Source organism: Antechinus flavipes, chromosome 3 (genome assembly GCF_016432865.1).
Source record: "Antechinus flavipes isolate AdamAnt ecotype Samford, QLD, Australia chromosome 3, AdamAnt_v2, whole genome shotgun sequence".
Lineage (NCBI taxonomy): Eukaryota > Metazoa > Chordata > Mammalia > Dasyuromorphia > Dasyuridae > Antechinus > Antechinus flavipes.
In genome coordinates this window covers 15,603,369-15,630,656 of record NC_067400.1, presented here as the reverse complement: position 1 = coordinate 15,630,656, position 27,288 = coordinate 15,603,369, and the positions used below count along the sequence as shown (strand labels likewise).

General features: G+C 40.9%; 1 protein-coding gene across 1 annotated transcript; it reads right to left on the bottom strand.

The window, feature by feature from the left end:
• Positions 1-824: 824 nt before the first annotated feature.
• On the bottom strand, positions 825-27,288 carry LEKR1 (leucine, glutamate and lysine rich 1). The gene is made up of 4 exons (XM_051983074.1): positions 26,207-27,288; positions 22,483-22,647; positions 20,892-21,191; positions 825-5,721 (listed from the first exon to the last, which is right to left on the bottom strand). Exons 1-4 carry the CDS (start codon positions 26,234-26,236, stop codon positions 5,317-5,319), a joined length of 900 nt encoding a protein of 299 aa, XP_051839034.1. The 5' UTR covers positions 26,237-27,288; the 3' UTR covers positions 825-5,316.

Here is a 27,288-nt window from a genome sequence, read left to right as displayed (position 1 = left end):
GGTTCTTGGAGAGTCATCTAGAGTGAATGGAATGAGTACGGTGAGAGAAGAGTCTTTGAAAGCATTCTGAGATTCCATCCTCATTCAATACTAGGCAGTAGTAGTGGAATAAGAGCCAGCCAAATCTGACAATAGTCCAGTCTAATCCATTTCTCTTTCTCTGCTTCCAGTCTCTCACTCCAACCTGTCTTATACACTATTGCTTAATGTACATTTAAAACCATGTCATTTCCCTGTTCTCTGGCCTTTAATACTTCCCCACTGGATATCTTGTAAAATTGGATCACGTCTCAATTTTTCTTTTTTTCAGCCCATCAAAATTTTTCCTTTTTTCAACCCATCGAAAAACTTCTCCACTGCTACCTCAATAGCCACCTCACTTTTACAACCCCACCACTCAAAATTTTAATTTCCTCCTTCTCCATCTTTTATTTGAGGAATTATCCACACAAGTCACATTTACTCCAAACCTCAGGCAAGTTAGTTCATCTTGGAACCCTCAGCTTTCATTTCGATAGGATTTTTGTAATAAAGAGTATCTAATGAAATATTGTAATGTCTTAGTGGGTACAAAGTTCTATCATTTATAAATATTAAGTACATGGAATTTAGGAATTACTCTATGCAAGATAATTGTATAAACATATATGCATATGTTGGATTTAACATATTTCTACCATGTTTGACATATATTGGACTACTTGCTATCTAGGGCAGAGGGTGGGGAAAGAGGGAAAATTGAAACACAAGGTTTTGCAAAGATTCATGTTGAAGAATTATCCATGCATATGTTTTGAAAAATAAAAAGCTTTAATAATATAAAAAGGAATTATGCTATGGATGCAATTATGACAATACCATAAATGCTATAATATCTGTTTTTCTGAGGATGACCGCCATGATATTGTCAAGGAAACCATTAAATGAAAATCAGAATTTCCAAATACATAAATACACATATTGGAGTTTCTAAAGAATGCAATACATTAGCAACATCTTAAAAGATTTCTTTTTACACAGGTCGAACTTCTTTAGGCACTATAGAAATAACTTTGGGGATGCTTTGCATCTATGGTGCTATTCATCATCCATCATTAATGAGTCCATGTGTACATCAGGGAGCGTTGGTCCAAGATATCGGTTCAATGGATTCCCATGTTCTAAGGTAGCCTATTTTTAATTAATTTGTATGTATTGCCTTGTCACCTAGAAGAGCAAGGGGCTCTAGATTTGGAAGAAGAGAACCTGGGTTTAAATCCCAGTTCTGTCCTTCATTAGCTTCATGACCTTAGGCAAATCATTTTATACTATACAGTATCCTATTTTCTCATTGGTAAGATGAGAAAAATGGACTAATGTTCAACTAAATCTATGACATTACGATTTAACAATGCACAGAGATGGAAAAGAGTTACCAGGAACTCCTGAAAGACAAGTGCTCCCCAAGATCCTTTGAATCCTCAAAATGCACTAGGCAGCACTGGAACAATCAATTCACCCTTTTTAGAACCTGAGTTGGGATCTAAAGTTTGAACAGGGTCAGTTTGTAGAGGGTAACTGGCTCAAACTCGAGGGATACCATCCTCCTGGGATCAAGTACCGAGCATATTCCCAGGCAGGCTCAGGGAGCCTTTAATGGATGCTTCCCTCCTTCAGAAATGGCCTGGAAGGGAAAAAGATCCCACACACCCCTCTCCAAATGGCAGGGCTCGGGAAGCTTCCACACAAAATCAACCAAGTTCTTGCAATACATAAAGACTGAGTGATCTTCAATTTGCTGCTTTCAGCTGCTGGGCATTAACTGTTTCGGGAGATTAGGGGGACATATCAATTCTGTGCTTTAAAATCACATGAATCTGAGAGGTTGCTGATGCACTTATGTGATAAAGTTTGATAACATTTACACCATAGTCAGAGAACTTTGCTATCACTATAATTGGTTAATAATGACTTTTAAAGGCTACAAAGACTTTTAAAGCCTAATGGAACATCAGCTTCTTAATCTTCCATAATTTAAAATATTAATGTGATTTCCAGTCAATTCTATCACCAGAAAATACAGAGTTTAAGTAGTTCTGAGCAAAATATTTAGTGTTCTTATTCAGGAAATTAAAAATTACTTAAAAGAATCCATTAATTTTCATTTAAAAAAGAAAAAAATAACCCTAATGTGGAGGAAAAATAAAATGGTGTTTCTTTTAGAATTTCAACAGTGAATGAACAAGGTTAAATTTCCAGTGATGCTCTATTCTCCACATGTCCATAAATCTTCCATTGAGGTCACTGGAAAGTCTAGGTATTTAGGGAGTATGGGGTTAGAGGATGACCTTCTATATACACTGGAGAGCTGAGTCTGACTAGGAGATTTCCTGTCAGGAATATGCGTATTTTGTGTCAGTGTTTGATACCAGCAGGTTCACTGACTGAGGGAGAAAGCAAGAGATGCTATTAAATTGTTTTTCCTTACTCTCTGTTACCCCTATTTACTTACTCGACTTCTAGTTGTCTTTTTGTTCTCCCTTAAAACATTTTCTTCAAATGTATTTTTATACAGCTCAGATGATGGCGTTCAAAGGTTTAGAATGAAAAAGAAATCTCTTGCCAACTGTGCATTCTCCAGAATTGCTTCTGTGGACATTTGATGAATGTGATAATCTAGCAGGAACTCAGGAGCTTGTTTTTAGGCTGATTTGGATATAAGTAAACCTGACTCGCTAAAAGTTACTCATTGTAAAGCAAGTGGTTAGCAGTAATTCCAGGAGAATGCAAGCTCCCGAGGGTGGGGACTGATTCATTTTTATCTTTGTGACTCCTTTGCCTGGCACAGTGCCTTGTATATATAGAGAGCCCTTAATACTCGCTAAGTTGGGTTGTTATTGAATTGATATATAGAAGCCAAGATTTATCGATAATTTCCTTTAATATTAATAATAATCATAACAATCTGTGAACCTTTAAGAGATTCCGTTCTCTCCTTTGAGATCCTAGGAGCAGAGTCATAATTTAGGGGGGAAGGACAAGATAAAAACAAAACAAAGCTTAACTGAACATGGGAGAAAGTTGCCCTCATTTATTTTCACATGATAATGAGATAATCATATATTTTCTTATGAAATGGGACTAGATGCCTCCACTATCAACAAGCTCACCGTCATCCCTTCCCCCCTTTTAATAAACAATTTTAATTTGCAGATAGAAGACCTATATCTCCTGAATGGAAAGAATAGTATAAAAGGGAAACATGCTGACCAGAAGATGGAGAACTGGGGAACTGGCTCCTCAGCCTAGTTCTGCCCCCTAGCTATATGAGCCACGTCCCTGTTCCCAAACCTTGAAGACTTCAGTTTTCTCATCTGTATGAAAACATATTAGTACATTAGAAGAAGAAGTACATTTAGGGAATCAGAGGACCTGGGTTCAAATCTCAATTCTGTTACTTGTGACTTTGGGCAATTTGCCCAGCCTGTTTGTGCCCCAGGATCTTTATCTGTTAAATGAGGGATCTCTAAGTCCCTTCTAAATTATCTGCTTCTAAGTCTTTCTGCCCAAAGCAGAGTAGATTAGAAAATCAGTAAAGTTTGTCAGCTCTAAAATCCCATAACTCTATGAGTTATAATGAAAATCACTCTCTGTAAAACAAAGCAAGATTTCTAAGCCCGGGCCAATGGCCAGCATTTCAAATCATGTTCCCCTTCCTCAAATCAAATTCTGCTATGACCAATTTGGACAGTTCCTTGGAATCCGTTGCAATCAAGCCCCGTTATATGATTTTTATTCTTACCATTTCTTCTTGGAATGTCAACACGAGATGTGAGGCAGGGTATGGAAGCATGTGGTATCACTATTTGTCATACTCGAGGACAAAAGAATAAACCTGTTCTCAGGGGGGCTCCATATACTCATGTGGAAATTATTGAAAGTTCTAGGACTCTAGGACTCCGTGACAGCCCCTAAAATTCTGAGACACTGGAAATGGGGTTCATTTGAGCAATTTCTTCATTTTTGCACATGGATAGGATTTAAGGCACTTTCATCAATAAGAATATGACATATCAAAGGCAAATATTATAACAGCACACAAGCGATTTATTACACATCTGTTAATATCATCCCAGTCTAGGGCCTTGAAGGCTAGAACTTCCTGATGTAGTAACCAATGAAAGATTTAAGGAGAAATTTTATTTAAGATATTTTGTTTAATCTAAGGAGAAAAGAAGAGATGAGAAAAGGATAATGGGGAGGGGGTAGAATCTTGAAGCATATATAGAATTTTAACAGACCTCAAATGCTTGGCTTTGTCTTCTGTTTATACTAATCCGGTCTGGGAATAGAAAATATGAAGCGTCCAAAGATAAAGGCCCCAACTGCCTTCTTCTAAGTCCCTCTGACTATCTTGGGCTGATCTTCTCTCACCATCGTTTGAGAAGTTAAGTTTAAATCTAAACAATCCTAAGTACAAAAATCGCATTTACTGAAAAATACCGTAAAAATGTTTCGGCTAAGAAAATCAAAGTCATTATTTTCTAATGTTAGAAGTTTAGCCCCTTTTTTTCCAGACTGTCAACCTATCTTACACAGGTGCCTGGCGCCCTAGCTGTTACTTACCTTTATTGCTTAACTTTAACACAAAAAGGTCAACAATAATAAAGGTCACGGTGATTTTCAATGTTCCAAAGGGGTTAAGGCACAGATACGAGACATCCTTGTGACAGTGAGGACCACGAGCTCTGAAAACAATTCAAGTTAAGATTCCTGGGAGTTATTTATCCTAGGATAAAGTGTTTTCCTTCTCTCCATGAATGATCATTCGATGAAGATGATTCATTTCACTTAAAAAAAAGTCCAAAGCACTGCCTTCTTTAGAAGAAGAGATCCATCTCTGTGTATTACAAGAAAAAGAACAGAGTCTCCAGCTGGACAATTTCTGCTGTGATCTCTAAAACTACACGTTTGGGTCAGACCTACATATGGCAAGTAGCCCTCTGGGCTACCCACGACTTGATTTCCTGAGCAACTTTTGAGTTCAGTTCTTGGCTTCTTGGAAAATGAGACCACAAAATTGAATCACTGATTAGCTTTTTTTTTTTTTTTTTTAAATCGAGCTCCCAAATCTTAATCTCTGAAAATCTGGTCCTTTATAAAAGAAAGATCCCAACTGCCCTCTCTCCATTTCTCTCCATGTCCCTCTGACTCTCTGGGGCCGATCTTCTCTCACGATTGTTGGAGAATTCAAGTTAAACCTAAAGACCTCTAGCTCCTTTACACCCTCAGCTGGGGAGCCCCAGGGTGCTGCACGTGGAAACTTGCCCTGACCGCTCATTGGGGCTGGTTACTCAGCCTCCTCTGCAGGATCACAGCTATTCGTTGCCTCGTTTCGTTGACTGAGGACGGCTTTCCCTTGGGAGGCCTGGGGATGGGGAAGCTCGCCCCGTTGCTCCCTCCCGGGGACTTGTTCTGGCTCTGGGATTTAGGGGCCTTGGAGACGCAGTGCAGGATGGGGATTTTGATTCCTCTCCCAGGAGCTGGGCAGGAGAGGCTTTTGTTGCTGACCATCGAAGTGGGGGAGGTTAGGTTGTCCTGACTGAGAGAAGAGCGGGATAAAGGGAAGTTCCCATTGAGCTTCTGGAGCTCCAGCAGCTGCTCGCGGGCTTGGCTCAGAGCTTCAGTCAGTTGGAAGCGTTCTTCACACTCTCTCCTCACTGTTTCCTGCAGAAAAGTGGTCTGAAAATGAGAAAGAGAGAGCCGGGCTTAAGTGGGGGGCGCCTGAGGCTGGCTGGAGGGCAACACATCTGGACAGGCAAACTCGGGGCCAGAGCTCCGGCTTCGGACTTCTTGCTCCTTTGCCAGAGAGGCTCCTGGGAGAAGGGGCGGGAGAGGGGGCTTCAGAGACCCTCCAGTCTAGCCCTATACTAAAGGGGGAAGGAATGCAGGAGGGTTAGTCCCCAAGTACCCCAGGCCCTACATTGCCCTAAGTTCTGGAAGACGCTTCATTGATGTCATCCAGCTATTCCCGGAGAAAAGCAGGACTAGAACCCGTATGTTCTTGATCAGCCTTTTTCTCTTTGAACTTCCTATTCCTCAAGCCCCAAACACTGTATTTTACTTTGAGGGAAATGATCAAGCAATCTACTTTTAGGAAAGCTTATTGTGTCATGGAGTCCAGTAACTTGAAAGCCACAGAGGAAAAGTTGGTCTTTCTATCTCTCCATCTATCTTATACTATCTATCTCATCTAGTTTATCTCTCCACCCATCTCATGCTATCTATCTCACCCATTTTTCCTATTCACCCATCTCATGCTATCTCTTATAGTTTATCTCTCCACCCATCTCATGCTATCTATCTCACCCATTTTTCCTATCCACCCATCTCATGCTATCTCTTATAGTTTATCTCTCCACCCATCTCATGCTATCTATCTCACCTATTTTTCCTATCCACCCATCTCATGCTAGCTCTTATAGTTTATCTCTCCACCCATCTCATGCTATCTATCTCACCCATTTTTCTATCTACCTATCTCATGCTATCTCTTATAGTTTATCTCTCCACCTATCTCATGCTATCTCACCCATTTTATCTATCCACTTGTCTATCTAGATTTGCAGTCTAGGAAAAAAAAAGGTTCAGGTCAACATCTCAACATCTCATCTTAAAAGACAAGAGAGACACAATTTGTGTCTATATTATGTGTGTATATGTATGTACCCTTATACATCACACACCACACACATACATACATATATACATTTTTGAACTATTCTGAGCAATACTGTCTCCTGGAATTAGTTCAAGGCCATTATAAGAAATGGTGATGATCAAAATAATATTTTACAATTTTAAAAAATGCTTTCCTATAGATTACCAAACATTGAGCTCTTACAACTATAGATAAAGCGTTTCCAGACCTTTTTGCAGATGAAGGACAGAACTGGAAGTAAATATGAGCTTCAGTGACTTGGCCACTTGTCGATGCCAGATCTGGGAGATGAGTTCATTCTACGTCCCTAGGAATGAGTTTCCTCACTTGTAAGATGAAAGGGTTAAACTACATGGCTTCTGGGGTTACTTCTAGCTCTACATTTATGAGTCATATGGGCAAAATTAAAATGGCCATTTTACATAGTTCAGCTGTTGTTGTTTTTAATTGAATTATATTCAATTAGCTTATGTTTGTGATTATAGACAAAGCTTTAGAAAACTTTAGATCTCAGACTAAAAAAAAAAGATGTCCTCCCTTCAGTTTTTAGCTGTTTAAATCTAAGGGCAATTAGATACTGTCACTAAACTGAACATGTAGGAAAGTGTCATGGAAAATTTAGGATCCACATCATTATGGTTCTGAGAGTAAGTTTGTGGGCTAGGTACATGTCAAATAAGATGCTCCATCAGGAATTTTCAACAGATAGTCCCTTTGCCTTACTTATATTTTCCATCCTCATCTCTACCTTCAAGTTCCTCGACTTCCTTCAAATCTCAGACAAAATCAAAGCCCTAATCCTTCTTAATGTTTATGTCGTCATTCTGTGATTATCTCTGATTTGTTCTTGATAAAATTGGTTTGTACTAGTTTATGGCTTGTCCCTCCCCATTAGACTGAAAGGTCCTTGAAGACAGGAACTATTCTTTCTCTCTTTGTATTCCACATTTGGCACCATGACTGACACATAGATACTTACTGACTGAAATAAATGGAACTGAGCAAAAACTTTGAATGATAACACAAGAGTCAAGAGAAACAGAAAAGAAAAATTTTTGAGCAATAGGAAAAAGCAAAATGATGAGGCAGTACATACATTTTAATGGGGAGAAAAGAACTATATCCCTTCATAATCAATCCAACCGATTCCCCAAAGAGGGAATTAGGTAGTGCAGAAAGACAGAGACCAGAAGTGATTTTTCTTTTCTTTTTTGTTTTTAGGAAAAAAGGTTCAGATCAACATCTTATATGTAAAAAGTGAGAGAGAGAGACAAAGAGAGAGCTAAAGGGAAGAAAAGAGAGAGGGGTGGAGGGAGAGAGGGAGATATATTTATCACAGCCATGAATAAAGGCAGAGTTCTTGACCAAAGAATAAAGAATATCACAAAAGATGAAATGGATGGTTTTCATTATATAAAACTGAAAAGATTTTGTTTTAAGCTATACACCCACCAGCCTGGTAAAGATGGCCAAAAAGGGGATAATGACAGTTGTTGGAGGGGCTATGGGAAACAGGCACACCGGGAAGCTCGGGGATAGACACGGAGTCCGAAAGACCAGAGTTCATATTATGCCTCAGACAGCTGCTTGACCCCAAGTATCACTTAACCTCTCTGTACCACGATTTTTTCATCTGTAAAACGAGGCCATCTGTGGTTCCTTACAGCTTCCCATCAGGGACCCCGTGACCCCATATTTCCCTGCTCTTGCACTGTAAATTGCTTGAAGCACTCTTGAAAGTAATTTGGAATAGTTCTCCACATGCCAGATGAGTTATCTATGCATACCGTACACCCCAAATAGATCAAAGAGAGAAAGCACTTGTATGAACAACAATATTTATCATAGCACTTTTGAACAAAAAAAAATAGACTGGAAAAATGGATGAACAAATGGTGGCGCACAAAAACAATGAACTATTATTCTCCCTAAGAAACTATGAAAGGAGCAGATTCAGAGAAATCTGGGGGAACTTTGATGAAATGACTCAGAGCAGAAATGCTCCAGGTAAACAGAACTGGAAGAACAATTTATACCACACCATTAAAAAACAACAGTGGAATTTGTGAATTAGGATCAATACAGTAATTATTGGGAAAAATGTTATATGTTCTTTAGAAATAAGCTGTCCGTAATAGAGACCCATGATATCATATGTAATAGTTCATATATAGCTATTAAAATTTAAAATTGTAAACTTTGGAACATCTTGTGTAAAAAAACCTACATGTTTGTGTCTGTTCCAAATGAACAAAGCCATTCATTCATTCAAGGTAAGACATCTGAAAGTAAAGAGGCAAATTTGACCTTATTGAGGTCACAATGATAGTGAATAAAATAAAAAAAAATTGAAAAAATATGTATATGTGTATGTGTTTGTACATACATACACACATCTAAATACACACATCTCTCTCTCTCTCTCTCTCTCTCTATATATATATATATATATATATACACACACATATATGTATATGTATATGTATATATGTATATCTACCTATGGCAGTGGAAGGCGACTTCCATTTTCTCCATTTCAAAGAAATGAAATTAATAAAATTGAGTGAGGGTAAAGTAATGTTGACTATTAAGGGAACAGACTTCTGTGAGGTAACTCAGGGATCAGAGACAGGGAGTGGGCAGACAACATGGCAAAAACACTCGAGTTAAAATTAAGGGGAGAAAGAAAAGTGATATTATGATCAGAATGTACCAAAGACAAGGAGGAGAGAAGGAGGGAATGGACGAGGAGTCACAAGTCTGTCATGGAGGATGGATAGTGGGACATTTCCATTACATGGACATCTTCCAGAATAGAGATTCTTAACTCTTTTTAGATCATGGACTTCTTGGGTAGCATGGAGAAGTCTGTAGACCCCTGCTCAGGAATCTCAGAAGGGTTCTCAGAAGAATGCCTTTAAATGGTATTAAACAAAATATGTATGGTTACCAAGGAAACCACTTACACCAAAATAGTTTGGAATATTAAAAAATAAACATAGACCTCAGGTTAAAAATTTGTGTATTTTTAGATAGAACGTTCACTCTCTTTCCTCTGTCTGTGTCTGTCTATGTCTGTCTGTCTGTCTCTCCCTCTCTCCCTCCTTCCCTCCTTCCTCCCTCCCTCTCTATCCCCACCCTCAAACACAAAGTAGCTAACAATTTTGTGTTTTCCTTAAGAATAATTTTAGCTTCTAAAGGTACAGGAGACAACATTAGGAACTTCAATTCTGGATAATCAATCATATTTAGAATGTAAGAATTATAAGACACCTTGGAGGTGACCTGGTCCAAGCCCCTAATTCAATAGATAGGGAAACTGAGCTTTGAAAAATAGAAATATCTCATCCAAAGCCACAGACATAGTGAGTGGAAGAGCTAGAATTTGAACCTAGGGCCTCTGACCCCAAATCTAAAGTTCTTACCATCATAACAATGCCTCCTGCAGATTCTAACCAAGAAAGAGGAACTTGTTTGGGAATGGAAATGATAGAAGCCTTGGGAGGAAATTATGATTGATGAGAGAAAAACCATAGGGAGACACGAACCTCAAATTTGGGGAGAGCAGATTTCAAAGGGTTCAAAGAAGAGTCATTTAAGAGTCAATGGCCTAAAATTATACAGGGAAAGTCAGCCTAAGGGGGTTGGGAAACATCAATAAATAAAATTCTGAAGACAGAAAGAAAAACAATTAGGAAAAGGGACAGTATTGTTTTTGTTTTTAAGAAAGAAGCTATGTAGATGCAAAGGAGACTCGATGGCCAATTTTGTTTGGGAGGAAAAGGCAGATAAGGAAGATGGAGGGTAAGGGCAAGTCACAAAGGGTCATTTTTGTCCTTTAACCCACACCCCTGCACCCAGAACAAAGCAAGATGTCTATCATTTGGTTGATATTTAATAAATATATGATAAATATAAATATAGTTAAATAAATAATAGTCTAATAATAAAAGTGAATGGAGAGACTGTCACAGCTCTGTAAGAAGAATCCAGAGGCCTCAAGTTCAGAATTTGTGGAGGTTTCCAAGGAAAACCAAGGATAATGAAAAGGCTTTTTTCTCTAACTATACCAGTAGAAAGCTGCATCTCTTGGGGTGACTGGGACAATGGGAAACACTTGTTCTAATTTTGCTCTTGTTTTCTCTTCCAAGGAGAAAGATCTGTGGACTGAAGAGAACAGAATAAAAATGGCCCATCGGGAGTTGATCCCAAAGATAGGGTGATAGTAAGGGAACAATTAGCCGCCCTGGAGTTCAGTCAGATGGATGACATCCAATGAGGCTAAAAGGACTGGGAGATGTGATTGCTGAACCAGTGTTATTAATTTTTTAAAGGTTTTGAGTTATAGAAGAAGAATTACAAGCCTGGAAAAGCACTAATGGTGCTTGATTGTCAAAAAGTGAAAAGAAGAGATTCTTCAAACTAAATACCAGTGAGATTGACTTTAATTCCTGGCAAAAACTCTAGAAGAAATTCTTAAAGGGATGGTTAAATGTCTAGAAAAGGAAGCAATGATCACAGATATCCACGATGGTTTTATCAAGAAGACATGATAAACTAAGCTTATTTCCTTCCCTTCCCCCATTAACAGAATTACTAGATTGATCTCTAAGAGGAATATTGTGGATCAAGTTTATCTACATATCATTAGAGCAATTCATAAAGTCTTTCATGAAATTCTAGTTGACGAGATGGAGACATACACTAGAAAAGTAAAATTAGATGGATTTGGAAATGGTGGATGACTGAACTCAGAAAGCAGCTATTAATGGGTCACTGTCATCTTGGAAGGAAGTCTCTGGAGGAGTGTCTTGGGGATCTATTGCTGGCCTTGCGCCGTTTGACATTTTTATTCATGACTTAAATGAAGGCATTGATGTAATCCTCATGCTTCATCAACTGCCTCAAGTCTCTCTCCACTCCAGTCCATCTTCTACTCCTCTGGCAAATTCTTCTGAAAACAGGTCATCCACTATCATTCCCCTATTAATAAACTCCAGTGATTTCCTATTATCTCCAAGTTCAAATATAAGATCCTGTGGCTTTTAAAGTCCTTTATAACTTGGTCCCTTCCTACCTCTCTAGTCGTCTCAAACACGTACTCTGTAATTCAGTGACACCGGCCTCCTAGCTGCTCTTTCGATTGGACGCTCCATCTCTCCACTTGGAGAATTCTTACTGGCTGTCCTCCAGGGCCACAATGTTCTCTCTTCTCCTCACCATCTCTTGGCTTCCCAGTTTCCTTCAAGTTCCAGCTAAAATTCCATCTTATACAAGGAACCTTTCCAAATCCCCTTAACTTAGCACTGCCTTTCCTCTGATTATTTCTATTTTCTCCTGTTCACCATGCATACGCGGAGACTATGAGCTCTTTGTGATAGCAGAGAGAGTCTTTTGTCTTCCTCTTTATTCCTAGCACTTAGTACCACCTCTGACACACAGCAACTCTTAAATAAATGTTTGTTGACTTGGCTTGACAAATTTATAGATGATGCAGTCAGTGCCAGGAGGGAGAGCCAATGCTTTGGATGGCAAAAGTCAAGCTCTAAAAGAACTTAGCAAGCAGGAGGAGACTAATAACGGCTTTTAAAAGGGAGAATTGTGAACTCTTACACTTGCTACCAAAAATTCAATTATACATTATCACATGGGGCAGAGTATGGCTAAACAGTTTACATGAAAAAGACCTTGGGCTTTTAGCAAGTTAAATTCACTGTGAATTAACTGAGTAGTAAGGCAGCTAAGAATGGGTTCTACGTTCCTAGGCTTCAGTGACAGAAGCAGAGTCCAGACAGAGAGGGCAGGGAGAAATCTGTATTACTCTGCTCTGGTCAAACCACACTGAGAACACTATATTCCTTCCTAGGTATCATCTTTTAAGAAGGATGTTAATAAAATCCAGAGGAAGGCTGCTAGCACTGTAAAAATGCCAGCAGCGACGAGAAGTCATCCCGATGCCAATTTAAAGGATCCTAAAAGTTGGGGTTATCTGGGTCTTACTTTCCTCCTCTGTAAAAGAAGAATATCAGGCTAAATGGTGCAGAAGGGCCCTTCTAATGCTAGACATAGTATTCCACCATCAATCCAATCCACTGGGCTTCTCTTATGTGGGAACCTCCTGGATGTTCCCAACATGGGAAGCTTCAGAACCATGAGAAAAGCATGATCATGAGCGGGACTCAAGACTGTGTCATATGACGACAATAAGTTGGAAGACCTTGGAGAGATCAGATGTGGATGATGTGACTGGTATCTTCAGGTAAGAGGACTGAAGGACTATCATGTGATTAGTTCAGGTTGCTTCCAGTGGGTGACCATTTTTGGAGGTCTTGGAGGAAAGACTGGAGACCACCTTTCAGCAGGGTGGACAGAAGGATTTGTTTGGGACTTGGACTATGTGGTCCCCGAGAAATCTGAACTTTGTCAGCTGGCTCTCTCCCTTCCTACTCAGTCCCTGAAAACCTTGTGGAAAATGACTGAATTTAATATTTTATTAACAGCATGCGAGATAACATTTGCTTGGCTTTCTATCACACTATAGCAATTAGAAACATTCTAAAATGTTCAAAGGGTTCTGCCCAAGTTTTCTCAAATATAATAATACCAAGCTGCCTATGAAAGAAGTCTCTCATTTTGTTCTTTATCTACCATTTAAATTCATTGGTCATAATATTTATGAAGTGTTGGCTCAAAATTCAACATGATCAGACTAAGTAGAACTGAGATAAAAAGTCCCTTAGTTGAGACTGCAAAGAAAACTGATAGCTGCTAACAGTGGGGATAAGTGGAATGATCTTGTCAAATGAAGTGAAGGGGAATGAGCTCTCATTAAAGGAAAAGTCAAATCTCTCAACTGACAAAAATTTGTCTCAAAAGGAAATAATAGAACTATACAGAAACTTGTGCAGAACAAAGCACTGGAGCAACTTCCAGACTAAGAAATTAAAGCTATCTATAGTCTTGCAAAAAAAAAAAAATGCTTTAAGCTACTATTGATTAAAGAAATGCAAATTTAAAAAGTCTGAGGAACCACCCCATCCCTATTAGATTGACAGGAAAAGATAATGATGAATATTGGAGGGGATGTGGGAAAAAGGAGATATTAATGCATTGTTGGTGGAATTGTGCACTGATCCCCGACCGTTCGTTCTAAAGAGCAATTTGGAACTCTGCCCAAAGTGTTACAAAATTTTGTGTGCCCTTTGATTCATCAGGGCCACTTACTAGCTCTTGTCTCTCCAAAAAGTCATAAAAAAGCGAAAAGGGCCCACATGTGTAAAACCGTTTATGGCAGCCCTTTTTGTGGTGGCAAGAAACTGGGTGGACGCCCATCAGTTGGGGAATGGCTGAATAAGTCATGGCAGATGAAGTCATGGAATACTATTGTTCTATAAGAAACGATCAGCAGGCTGATGTCAGAAAGCTTGGAAAGACTTACATGACCTGATGCAAAACCAGAAGAACATTGTACATAGTAACAATAATATTGTGCGATGATCAACTATGATAGACTGAGCTCTTCTCAGCAATACATTGATCTAAGACAATTCCGATGGCTTGGAATGGAAAATGCCATCTGCAAGCAGAGAAAGAACTATGGAGACTGAATGCAGATTGAAGCATACTTTTTTCACTTTTTCTTTCTTGTGGTTTTCCCTTTGGTTCTAATTTTTCTTTCACAATATGTTTAACGTGGAAATATGTTTAAGATGATTGTACACATTTAATCTGTATCAGACTATTTGCTGTCTCGAGGAGGGAAGAAGGAAGATGAGAAGGGAAAAAATTGGAATTCAAAATCTCACAAAAATGAATGTTAAAGATTATCTTTACATATAATTGGAAAAAATGAAATACTATTAAGTGGGGAAAATTAAAAGGAAAAAACCAAACCCTGGGGTCATCCCAGGCAATGATATTCCAGTCTAGGTTAAACCGAAAAGTTTTTAAAAATCGCTCGGCAGAGCTCTAGAGAACAAACTGGGTCTTTGCTGCCAATATTTCTCAGAATTCACTTGAATGGTAGGGGCTAACTGTCCTCAGATGAAGGCCCCCTGCTCTGCAACTTATTCTTCAAGGTTATTAGTTTCCAGGGCAAAAAAATTAGTTCTACTTCTCCTATTCTTTCTTGGAACCAGGAGGTCTCTCTGAACTGAAGATTGAAGGGCTGAGAAAGCTGGTTACGCCCATTCTATTCCTGTCTCTTACCGCTGGGGTGAAAGCAGCAGAACAGCCCTTTGGGAACTCTGTCTTCATTTATTCTTCTACAAACTGGAGACTATAACTCAGTTGTGCCCTACAGGAAGGATCTAGGGTTATAGCTCATCTTATCTTGAAAAGCAATGGGAAGGGGGATATTTTAGGCTCATACTTAGGGATGGGATGATGGGATATGACTAGGAGACTTGATGGCTGCAGCTTCTCAATGCTTCGGTAGGATCATAGATGACAAGAAGGAGAAAACTAGCTTTTCCTCACACTGAATTGTGTATCTTTCTGGGCAAGGAGATAATCTAGTCTTCAAAATTGGCCAGAGTAATTTTTTAAAGGTCATGTTTTCATTTGGAAGACATGGACAGCACAGAACAAGACAGAATATGCTCAGTTTGGCTTATGAAATTAACAGCTTAAATTCCAGTAGACTTGGGATGGAAAATGCAAATCACATCCAGGGAGGGAACCATGGAGACTGAATGTGGATCAAAGCGTAATATCTTCACCTTCTAATTGTTTTTTTTTTTTCTTCTCTTGATCTGATTTTTCTTGCACAACATGACAAACATGGAAATATGTTTAAAAGGATAGCACATTTTTAACCTGTATCAGATTGCTTGCTGTCTTGGGGAGGGAGGTGATGAGCAAAGGAGGGAGAAAAATTTGGAACAAAGCTTTGCAAAAATGAATATTGAAAATGATCTTTACTTTTTTTTTTGTTTTGTTTTTTCACTTTTTTACTTTACTATCTTGGAAAAAATATTATTGAGGAGGAAAAATTAACAGCTTAAAAAAGTGAGAAGAATAGGATCCAAATTCTTTAATGCATTTAAGATCTTAAAAAAGCCTTTGGTGAATTTAGCTTTGTAAAAAGACAATAAGCAGACCTCATCTAAATTGGAAATCAAAACCATTCAATTCATTTCTGAGTAAACTTGGATAATTTGAAAACATGGATGCTTAAAATGATGTAGATATTTTTTATTCTTCAAAGAATTAAAAGGTATTTATACATTTTTGTGATTTTATTGTTAGAGGGAAATCTCTTCATTAATGATGATCAGGCAGCAATTCTGCATCTTGTAATAGTATATAGTCTGAAGCAGTGACAGATTAAGTGACTTGACTTTGGTCATTCTGCTAGAATGACCTGAACTCAGGGCTTCCTGACCTGAATTCAGGGCTTCTTGACTGCCAAGCCAGCCCATGATCCATCACGCTGTTCTGCTTCTCAAAATACATCTCTATCTGGTCCTGGGCCTCTGAACCCCAGGTCCATGAAAAAAAGATTAGGAACACATTTGATAATTGCATTTCAGAATAATTGGTTTCCTCTGCAATCCTATGGAGCCTATACATTTATAAACACGATTCTGAATAACTGGTTTCCTCTGTAATCCTATGGAGCCTATACATTTATAAACATGATTCTGAATAAATGGTTTCCTCTGTAATCCTATGGAGCCTATACATTTTATAAACACGATTCTGAATAATTGGTTTCCTCTGTAATCCTATGGAGCCTATATATTTATAAACATGATTCTGAATAATTGGTTTCCTCTGCAGTCCTATGGAGCCTATACATTTATAAACATGATTCTGAATAATTGGTTTCCTCTGTAATCCTATGGAGCCTATACATTTATAAACATGATTCTGAAAAAAGGTTTATAGATGTCATCAGAATACTCAAGGATTCCAAGATGTAAAAAAAACAAAAGTTAAGAACACTGGGAAATGTTAATAACTAGTAAATTGAATTCAATCCCTAGGCTACTAAGTAATTTTCTCCCCAAGGGATTCCTTGTAATCTGATAACTCCAGCATCATATTTAACCCATAAACCCAGGGCAAGGGTCCTTACTTTTGAAAGTCTTCCAATGCCTCAAGGCTGCTTTGGAAAGAACTAGGTCTGTGTCATATCTAAAACGAGGTCCATGTTGGACGTGTTTTAAGCATAATTTAATTTCACTCCAACCAGAAAGGTTATAAAAATTATATAGAAGAAAAATTATAGATAAATGTCAAAAGGAAAATAGAGGATTTTTCCATCTGTCTAAGATTTTTTTATATTAAAAAATGGCCAACTTTCCATACTTGCTGTAGATGGTTTTTTTTTTTAAGAGTTTTTTCTTTTTTTCCTGTAGAAAACTGAGTTATTTTCAATTCTGAAAGAAAAAATGAGGTGAGAAAAGAGAAATAGCTTGCTGAGCAACTTGATCATTCTGAAGGTGAGAATCTCATTTGTGGTGGAAAAGCATCTGTAGAGAGTGTAATGGAAGACTAACGCAGGAAAGAAAGCCTTCAGTGTCATAGCCTTCAAGGAAAGGGATTAGTTCTCTCTTAATCCATTCTTGGCCCTCTGAACTCATGGCAGGACCGTGAGGAGGGAGCTCCCAGTTCTAGTTTTGTCTCCGTCACTGACCAAGACAATCTCTGAAATCTTTCCAATAGCCATGTCTGTTTTTCTTCTTCTCCAAATGGGGATCATAAAAACCTAGCTCTGCCAAACAAAAAGGTTCTGCGGTGATAATTCATCAGAACCTTGCTGATCAAAAAAATGATGAAACGGTGGACTTGGAGAACACAGAACCATCCGTATTTACTGTCCCACTGGCTCGGATTGGCCTTGGGGGAAGCACCTCCACGCTGACGGCCAGTAGCCACTCAGGTGGAAGAAGTGGTCCCCGGGGGGGCCACATGTGACTTAAAGTGACATTTCTGGGTAACTGGACAGTTGGAGGATGGACAGTGTAGAAGGTGCTAGAAAACAGCCTGGACAGAGCTGATCCTCCAGAGGGGATGGAAGCTGCGTGTGGAAAAGGGCTTTTCCAAAAGGCCCCGACAACCGAGCCCTCAGATGCTCACGTACAGTGACTTATGCCAGTTTAAAGGAGCCTCATGGGATTATGAGTCACATGGGCCCTTAGAGGCCATCTAGTCCCTGTCCTCATTTGATAGATGAGGAAACTGAGATCCAGAGAGATGGGATTACTTTTCCAAGGTCATCCAAGGGGTGAAGGGGAGCTCCAGCATTTGAACCCAGGCCTTCTGACTCCCACGGCACCCAACCCCGTACCCACTTCTCTAGTCGGTCAGTCTGCTCGGGACACAGAGGAAAGAACAAAAACCGGTTCCATGTCAGAGAAGGCAGAAGAGAAAGGAGAAGCTAAGGGAGGAAGGCAGAGAAGACTCCTGGCAACCCGGTTGGATTTGGGGCGAACCTAACAAAACCCTGTCCAGTTACTCAGGGCTCGCTCATTTGCTGTGCCTGGGCCTGGAGGAGCCCCGGAGCCAGTGAGGGCTGAGGCGCGAGGATGGAAGGCTCTCCCAGCAGGGCCTCCCTCCCTCACGGCCCCGAAGCTCCTCTTCCTCCTCATCCCTCACGGGCCGCTCCTACCCCATCCACTTTGGCTCTGAGTTGCTGGTCCCTCTCTCCCCCATCCCCTCCAAAAGGGCCCCACGAGCTCACTCTTTGGAGCTAGGATCGTGCACTCATTCAGAGCTTCCCACAATGCACTGCTAGGCTCCAAAGGCAGAGCCTGATCTCCTGCCCTGAAACAACCTGGCCTTGAACTTGGGGCACAGAGAGACTTCTCCCGTTTCCAGCTGGCTCTGTCATATCCCGGAGCCATTCCTATTCAACCTCTATTTTTTGTTAATTTATTAGCCCTGTAAGATTTTCTTAGAGCTGCCCCTCTTCCCCTCCATCCAGAGATAACACAGCCCAAGAAAGAAGAGGACTGGCGTTCTGACTCCAGAAGTCTCATGCTCATTCATTCATTTCTCCTGTTTATCCCCTGCTTCCCTCTGCCAAGTTATTTCACTGGAGCCCATCTCCTCTCCTCAGCGTTGCTCTCATCTCCTTCATGCTGCCTCTTCCCCTTTACCGTTCCCCCGTCATCATCAGTATTCCCCTCGGACCTCCCCCATTTCTTCCTGGAGTTTCCCCCTCTGGGACGGTACCAGCGGGCGGAAGGTTGGAACCCTGCCCTTTTCCTGTGACTTGTTCTGAGTTTTATCTCCTTGAGGTCACAGGCAGCCTCCTCTGGCAGGAGGGAGCCCAGTGTCCTCCACATTTGAAATGCATTTCCTGCTTACAGATCATCATCCCAAGCTGACTTCCTGAGGCACCTCTAGAGCTTAGCTGTTCCCAAAAGCAGCCAGAAACTTTCTCTATCTTATAATGAAAAGCAGCTGGAGCAGAGTCAGCCCCCCTCCCTTGGCCCAGTTCTGTGTCCCTTCCTCCAGGCCAAACCCCAGGCCAGGGGGCTGCACAAAACCCAGCCCACCTCTCCTAAGTCTATTGCTCCATCCCCCCCATCTTCCCCATTATTGATGTCTAAGTGGAATCCCCATCCAGTTACACGGATGGCTCCAAAGGAGCCAATATAAATCCCCTGCTGATTGGAGGGACGTACAAAGATGTCCCTTAAATTCACCCACTCACAAAGAACCCTCCTTGGCAGGGGACCCTGGGTGGCTCCCCTTCCCCAGCCAGTCCAGGTCAGCCTCCGCCTTCTCTGGCAACCCTCATGACATACAAAACCAGACACAGCCCCACCTGCCTACTCCCCCCTTTACCCAGTTCTGCCTGGAGGCCGCTCTCGGGCCCCTTTTCTCCCTCTTTGCTCCCTGGTCACAGCAGTTACCCACCCTCGTCTCAGGGCAGGCGAGCAGGTTCAGAGCGGGAATCATCTGGATTCCCAGAGCCCAGCTGCCACGACTGCCCTTGGGGGTCCCTCTTTATGGCCTTCATCTCCTGGGCTCCACTGAGTCATTCCTCCTTCCTTTATACGGGCGAAGCTCGCCGCTAGTGCCACAGTGGGAGACTTAGGGCAGGAATAATGGTCCCACTTTCCAGATGAGCAAATGAAGTGACTCATCAGGAGCAGGGTTGGAAGTAGAAAGCAGGCCTTCGGCCTCTCGGCCCGGTATTCTCTCTGCCACAACAGCTGCCTTCTGCTCCTTTCACCAGTTTAGATTACTAGATTATTTTAGATTATTTTCGGGTGTCCTTCCATGTCTATGGCCATTTTTTATATACTTTGCTTAACAGACAACAGTAGCTTTTTCTTTCCTTTTTGTCTATTTTTAACCACCCAGTGCTACAATTATAGTCTCTCCCCTATCTGCCTTCATGACCATTAACTGTCCAATGTACTTGAGGAAATATACAATTAACACCCAACGGATGTTCCTATTCTTCTTCCCTCTTCTGTCCTTGCTTTGCAGCTCACAACGTTCTTCCAATAGGATCAGATTTTCCAAATGCAAGAGTTTTCATGATTAAAGTGCTTCGTAACTGGCCAATATTTCCGAACATTTAGAAATCTAGCATCATGAGCAATTTTTACTGTGAAAAGAACTAGACCTTTTCATAATTAAAGAATTCAGTTAGTCAAATTGAAATGTAAACATGGCCAAAATGATTTTTTTTAAGGCAAAAAAATCCAATGAAAAAGTGAATTCCTTAATAATTTAGGTTGACAGAAAGGGTCAATACTAAAGGAAAATTACATAAAGTGCATATGGCAAAGGATCATGCCCAAAAATGCTCCGGCAGAAATTTGATTACCCATATATACTTGAGTAAAAAAATTCAAAATTATTCATCTCAGCATTTTAGCTCATAAGATTCAATCCAGTAGCAGTCAAGAGTCAGAACATTTTAGAGATGGAAGATAGTTTAGAAATTCTCTGGACTCATATCTCCCTCTTTTTTTTGTTTGGTTTTTTGCTGAGGCAATTGGGGTTAAGTGACTTGCCCAGTGCCTGGGGTCACATTTGAACTCGGGTCCTTCTGACTTCGGGGCTGATGCTCTCTCCACTGCGCCTTGGAGCCGCCCCATATCTCCCCGCTTTGGAAGAGGAAACACTGCATTCAAGGTGTCAGGGCTGGACTCGCACCTGGGTCTCCCTCCCCCGCCTCTGTGCATCTCCCATCTGCCCCCCATCACTGGCTCACTCTTACCTCTTCCTGGGCCTGCGTGAGCTGCTGCACCAGCCGGGTGTGCTCCTGTGTTACTTTTTCTAGTTCGTCTGATTTCTGCTTCATCTCCTTCCTCAGATCCTCTAAAATAGAGTCATAATTGTCCATCTCCTTCCTCAGGCGGGATTCAAATTCTCCAACCAGAACCTTTAGGCTCTGAATCTCCTCTTCTTTGGACGCCGTTTTTTCCGCGAGCCGCATTTGGGTTTCCTGCAGCTTCTTCTCTAGGGTGGCGACTTCCTTCCTAAGATCGTTGGTAGCACTGGCTATTAAGTCTGTCATCTAGAAGGTAAAGCAGCGCTTATTTACGCTCTTATTACAGTTATTAACAATGATAAGCAAATTATTATCTTTGTTCAGACAAACGAACTGTATGGACTGTCAGAAAAAACCCAAACCCTCAGACTATAGTTTCTTTCTATAGATTTTAATTTTGCCCCTAAAATGCTGTCAAGCAAAAACGGATTTAGTCTTGAAGAAACTTTTTATAAATGTCTGTGCTTGATCTTGTGCAGGCTTTGGGAAGGGAATCTGGCCTGAACCAGGTTTCTCGGTCCGTTTGCTTTCCGATAGCTGCCGTGGCACTTTGCACGCTTGGTCTCTCAATGAATGTCGCACAAAACCGTCGGAATCTACCTCCCTGGGGTCCTGTTCTTTCCCCTGAGCTTGGCCGCCCTGCTTGAGGGCCAGAGTTCAATGTCACGGCCAACGGCAACTACCGGCATTATCGATCTTAAGTTGGATAGCAAAGCCCTGTGTCCTGCCTGGGAACCTCAGCTACCCGCATTATTTTATTACAATGTCTCCCAGATGCAAGTGCGGGGTGACTATTTGGGGGACCTTGTACCAGCTTGTTTGGGTTTAAATCTCCTTTATTGAAACACACTGATTTGTCAATTTTGTAATCCCACAGCCTATTTATATGGGGGGGGGGGGGAAACGTATCTTCTGTTAAACAAGGGGAAAAAAGCAGGGAGACTGGGACTCGAGCTGCTCCTGGCGAGATAACAATAAGGAAAGCACAAGGGTTAGGCAGCCGTAGCACCAGGGCCCAGAGGGCTCCCCCACTCTCGGCGAGCTCCCGGGGATTAGTCCGCGTCCCCAGCGGGCCTCCAAGAGCTACTGCCCCAGGTAACGGTTCCGCCGAAGTTCCTTTCGAAGGGGAATTCACATAAAAGCCCATTTGCCGCGGCCGGTAGTGTTTTGGCGACGTCAGTCAGCTCCCGCTGTGCCCGCGTCGCCGCTGATTGGCTCTCTGGCGAGGGGGGGCCGTCCGTCACCGGTGCGGATGACCGAGTGAAACGGAGAACACTGGCAATACCCGCTGTTTGGGGTCACAGGCCAGCCTGCCTCGGCCCCTCGAGGCCCCCTCCTGCTGGTTCTAGGTGTGGGGCCACCCTAATTCAGAGCAACCCCGGGGTCACATTGGGCGGCCAGCCCCCCACCCTTCTACCCTCAGGCGCCAAACCCGGAACCCATCGGCGGGAGAGAGGCAGCCCGCCCTTTGCCCTTTGCCCTCTGCCCTCTGCCCGCGCCCTCCCCCTGGCCAATGGCCGGCCTCCACGCTACAAACCTTCTTCTGAAGCCTGTCCTGCTCTTTCTGGTAGTGCTTGATCACTTCCTGGTGTTTCTCCCTTTCGATGGCGAGCTCCAGCTTGGCCTCCTCCTTCAGCCGCAGAGCTTGCTCCTGATACTCGGCGCTGTGCCGGGTCCGCTCCTTGCTGAGCTCCGATTCAAGCTGGAAAGTGCACACAGAGAAAGGCTCGTTCTCTCGGCCAAGCGAGGGCCTCAGTTATCCGTACAAACTTCACTTCCCAGAGCAAAGGAAACTGCCCGAGAAGGGCAGAGGGAGAGCCGAGGACTTCCGGCCCGGTGACCCCGAGGGGCCCGCGCGGGAAGCTGCGGGCGGGGGGCGGGGCGGACCTCCCTCGGGAAGGGCGCAGAGCCAGGCCCTCGGAACGGGCCCAACGCCAAAGGCTGGAAGAATGAGCAAACACGAAAGAAGCCGCCCTCGCGAGTCTGGGATGCCCGGGATGCCCGGGGTTCAGTTAAGGAAGAGAGGCCCCCAAGTCTCCATAGGCCGCGCTTCCCGGAGGAACGGGGAACAAACTCCCGACTAGCGCTGCTGGAAGAGAGGGAGCAAGAATGAAAAGAGCTCTAAAGGGACTGAGAACACGTGAGGAAAAATGAGAAAAGAAACAAGAGCTCAGGGGGAAATCTGGAAAGGAATCGGCGGCTTGACACAAGAAACTTCTCAAGTAACAAATTCCCTGAAACTCTGCATAGAGAAGCCACAAGACGACATGGAAACCAAGTCAGAAGGCTGAAAAAGAGAAGAAAGCGTAAGGTTATCTCAGGGTAAAAAAACCAACTGATGTGAAAAAACAAATTGAGGAGAAAAAATTAAATTATTCTTGGACTAGCAGATGCCATAACTAAATTCAAGAAATCTCAAAAAAAGAAAACGGCCCAAGAGGGTAAAGAGGGAAGAGAAAGAACACACTAGTCCCTTCCTGAAAGAATCCCCAAATGGAAATTCTCAGGGATACTGTAGCCAAAATTCAGAGCTTCTAGGTCAAAGAAAAAATACTGCAAGCAACCAGAAAGAAAGAATTCAAGTGCAGCACTCCTATAAAGTAAGCGTCACTCATAATTTTAGCAGCCACTCCTATAATTTATAGGAGCAGAGAATTTGGAATATAATATTCTAGAAGGCAAAAATATGGACTTAAAGCAAAAATAACTTACTCAGCAAACTGAGTCTAATGATAAAGGAAAAAAAATGATGGAGTTTTAATGAACTAGGGAACTTCTAAGGATTTCTGATGAAAAGAGCAACTTTGAAGTACAAATATGGAGAGAAACATAAAAAGGGTTAAGAGCATATGAATGAGCAATGATAAAGGACTAAAAGAGGATTAAGTATTTCTATTTAAATCTGGAGGGACATACCTATCATCATTAGGCTCCACAGAAGATACTTGAAAATAAAAAAATAACAAACAACTTTAAAAAATCTAGTCAGTGGGAGCCACGTGTAAAAAGAATTAGAATGGAAAAAAAAAGTTTCCCCCAGAAATGTTCTATTGGGCCATTTTCTTAATGGTGAGGAAAAAAAAAAAAACATTAAATGCTGAAAGATAAGAGCCTGTATCATATGCTTTATTGCTATGCAAGGCAGAGCAACCTGGGAAACAGATGGCAATAGTATATTAACAACTACTTCTCTGTCTTAGGAAAGATTGCAGAATCCTTAGAGTCATATTTCCATGGATTATTATTCCAGCTTCCAGTTAGTGATCTAGGTTTTAGATCATCTAAATGATGATCAACCAATCAAGAGCCATGGCCCGCAGTAAAGTTATTTGCCATCTTTAATCTAGAAAGTCAGGTTTAACTGCCAGCGCACCTTTACAGTGTGAAGGACAGTCTTGAGCGTTGATGAGAATGTTAGCATTATTCAATTTTCTGTATATATTTTGCTGTTACCAATTGATTTAGTCCCCCTCACTTAGCACACGCATTACACAATGCCTGTGGATGGATAACACTAGACCAAGTGGGAAGCTCGGAGGCAAGGTGACCAGCATTTCCAAAAGCATCTGGAAATACTCTGCTGACCAGCTGGAAATGTAGACAACCATACTTCTTCACCAAGCCAGCCAGCTCCGTTGTTAAACATTCTGATAATCGTAATGCTACTATTAACTAAGAGTTAAACCGAGAAGAGGAACTAGAAGAACAAAAAGATGATGGTTCTTGGAATCACCTTCTTCCTGTTGTCCCCTCATCTCGGTCCAGTCTTTTAATGTTCAGATTTGGGGAGGGGAACGAGCAGAGAAGAGTCATTCTAAGCAGCCTGAGAGTAGTGATAAGTTTAGGGAATAAGAGGAGTTATGGGGTTATAGAAGTAGTACTAGGAAACCCTATGCATAAACAAAATCATCCTGACAAAATTATTGTTCTCAAAGTTCAATTCAATAAGCCTTGATTAAGCATTTCTCAATTTGAAGTTCAGATAAGTTAGGGGCTTTCCCACCGATTTCATATCTATGTAAGGGTGCTAACAGGACTACTTTGAGTGAAGCATCATTCACCTTAACTCGTCATTTCACTATAAAAAGTTAAACCAATTGTTTTGTTTTGTTGTTGTTGAGGCAATTGGGGTTAATTGACTTGCCCAGTGTCATGCAGCTAGGAAGTCTTAAGTGTCTGAGGTCAGATTTGAACTCAGGTCCTCCTGACTTCAAGACTGGTGCTCTATCCACTGCGCCACCTAGCTGCCTGAGTTAAACCAATTGTTAATGTAGAAAAACCCAATTTTATTTATTGGCAGTAGAAGAAAGAATAAGTGTTTGTGTAGATTAACTTAGTGAAATTACTAATAGATTCCTAATAGGAGTTTTTTGGTGTTCTCATTTCTTTATGCAAAGTTCAATTACATATATATATATATACAGAGAGAGAGAGAGAGAGAGAGAGAGAGAGAGAGAGAGAGAGAGAAGGTACCAAAAAGATCTAATAAATATTGTAATTGAAAAGATAATGAGGTAGACAGAAAATATGTAAAATTTAAAAGGCAAAGTAAAATTAATAATGATCAATTGTATATAGTATTGTATTAGAAGTAAAAGTTATTGAAGTATTTTATAAATATGATTAAGAAAATTTTCTGTTTTAAGAATCTGAAAGTTAATCTTTAACAACTTTTATTGGACTAGAGTAAATGTTTAACATGCACCAATGAGATTTTTAAAAACCCAAGTGATTTTTCAATTTATCATAAGCTTCTTTCAAAGGTAATCTTTGGATTGTTCTCTCTTCTTTTCAGATTCTGAGATATTTTAAAATCAAAAGCACTTAATGTTTTTTTTCATTTTTAATATAAACTTTTGGTCACAGGATATGGCCCATTGCTGAGTCTTAATTTCCATTTTATGAGACTCAAATAAAATGTTTTTTCTTTTATAATAACAAAAACTATTGGGCTTTTTTTGACAGAAAATCAAACATTTTTGATTTTCATATTCACTAAATAATGATTTAGAGATTTTGCCATTTTTTTGCCATAATTTTCCCATTACATCTCCTAAAATTGTAGAAAAGATAAATATCATAAGCAAACTTGGACTAGTGAATTTCAGGAAGGTATCCAAAAAAAGTTAGTAGGTACAAGACAGTTTGGCAGTGGATACAACTTTCTGGCAAATGAACAGAAGTCAGGAAAGTAAACAAATCACGAGCTGCTGAGAAGTGTGTTATTGTTGTTTTGTTGTTATTATTATTATTATTACTACCTTCTCTCTCCAGTTATCATCACTCAGCATCTTCTGTCTGAAGTTTTCCTGCAGCTGCTCAAGTCTATTCTGATGTGAAATCAGCAATAACTCCCTGAAAACCCCAAACCAACAAAGTACAAATTTAACATGAAACAATCCTAAATGACAGTTTCAAGCTTATACAATGACATTATTTTGAAATTTGTCTGCTCTTCAGCCTAACAATACAGCTATAATGCAACCAGGTGCCATTTTAGCAACGTAACAGAAATTTACAAATACTAAAAACAATTGACTCTTTTTTTTTTTCCATGCCCGTTTTTGCTTATGGCTTACCATATGTAACTGTTGTCTCATTAAAAAGAACAAAACAAAAATAATAGAGGCAAAGCAAGTATGAAAAAAGTTTTGATCTGAAACTCGGTGAAGTCATAAATTTTCCAGGGCATTCATAGATGCACCTGGAAGGAAGACAACAAAAATGGAGAAAAGAGAACAGATCTGACAAGGTTTCTATGATACTCGGTTTCCACAATAACTGGCAGTTCTTACCAGCACATTAGCAATCTCATATCTTGGGCCCAGATACAGTCTTACTGTATCAGGATAGAGAATGAACCTGAAAAGGTCGTGTCAGGGAAAGTACTGAACCAAAGCAAACACAAGAGCACATGGAGCAATTCTGGGCTCAAGGCCAGCCCGAGTCCTTTTTACTGGACTCCATCGTGATCATGCTCCCAGTGAACCTTAGCATCAGGAAACGCATTACACTTCGTGACTGCACTAGCCTGGAACTCAAAGAGATTGGAGGAGAAAGCAAAGAATTGCTCCCCAAACCTGCATTTAAAGAGAGCTTCCAACCAGTTCTTCATTTCTTTGAGATGGACTTCATTAGGGCTATTCTCACTTTTTTCTTTTTTCTTTTGTGTCTTGACTTCCACCACCAGATTATAAGCTTCTGGAGAGCAGGGAGTGCCTTTTTTTTATATATTTGTATCCCCAATATTTACTTAGCACAATGCCTGGCACATAATAGGCATTTAATGTTTATTGTTTTTATGTTCCCTTCAATTTTTAAACATACCTCCCCAATTAGTCAT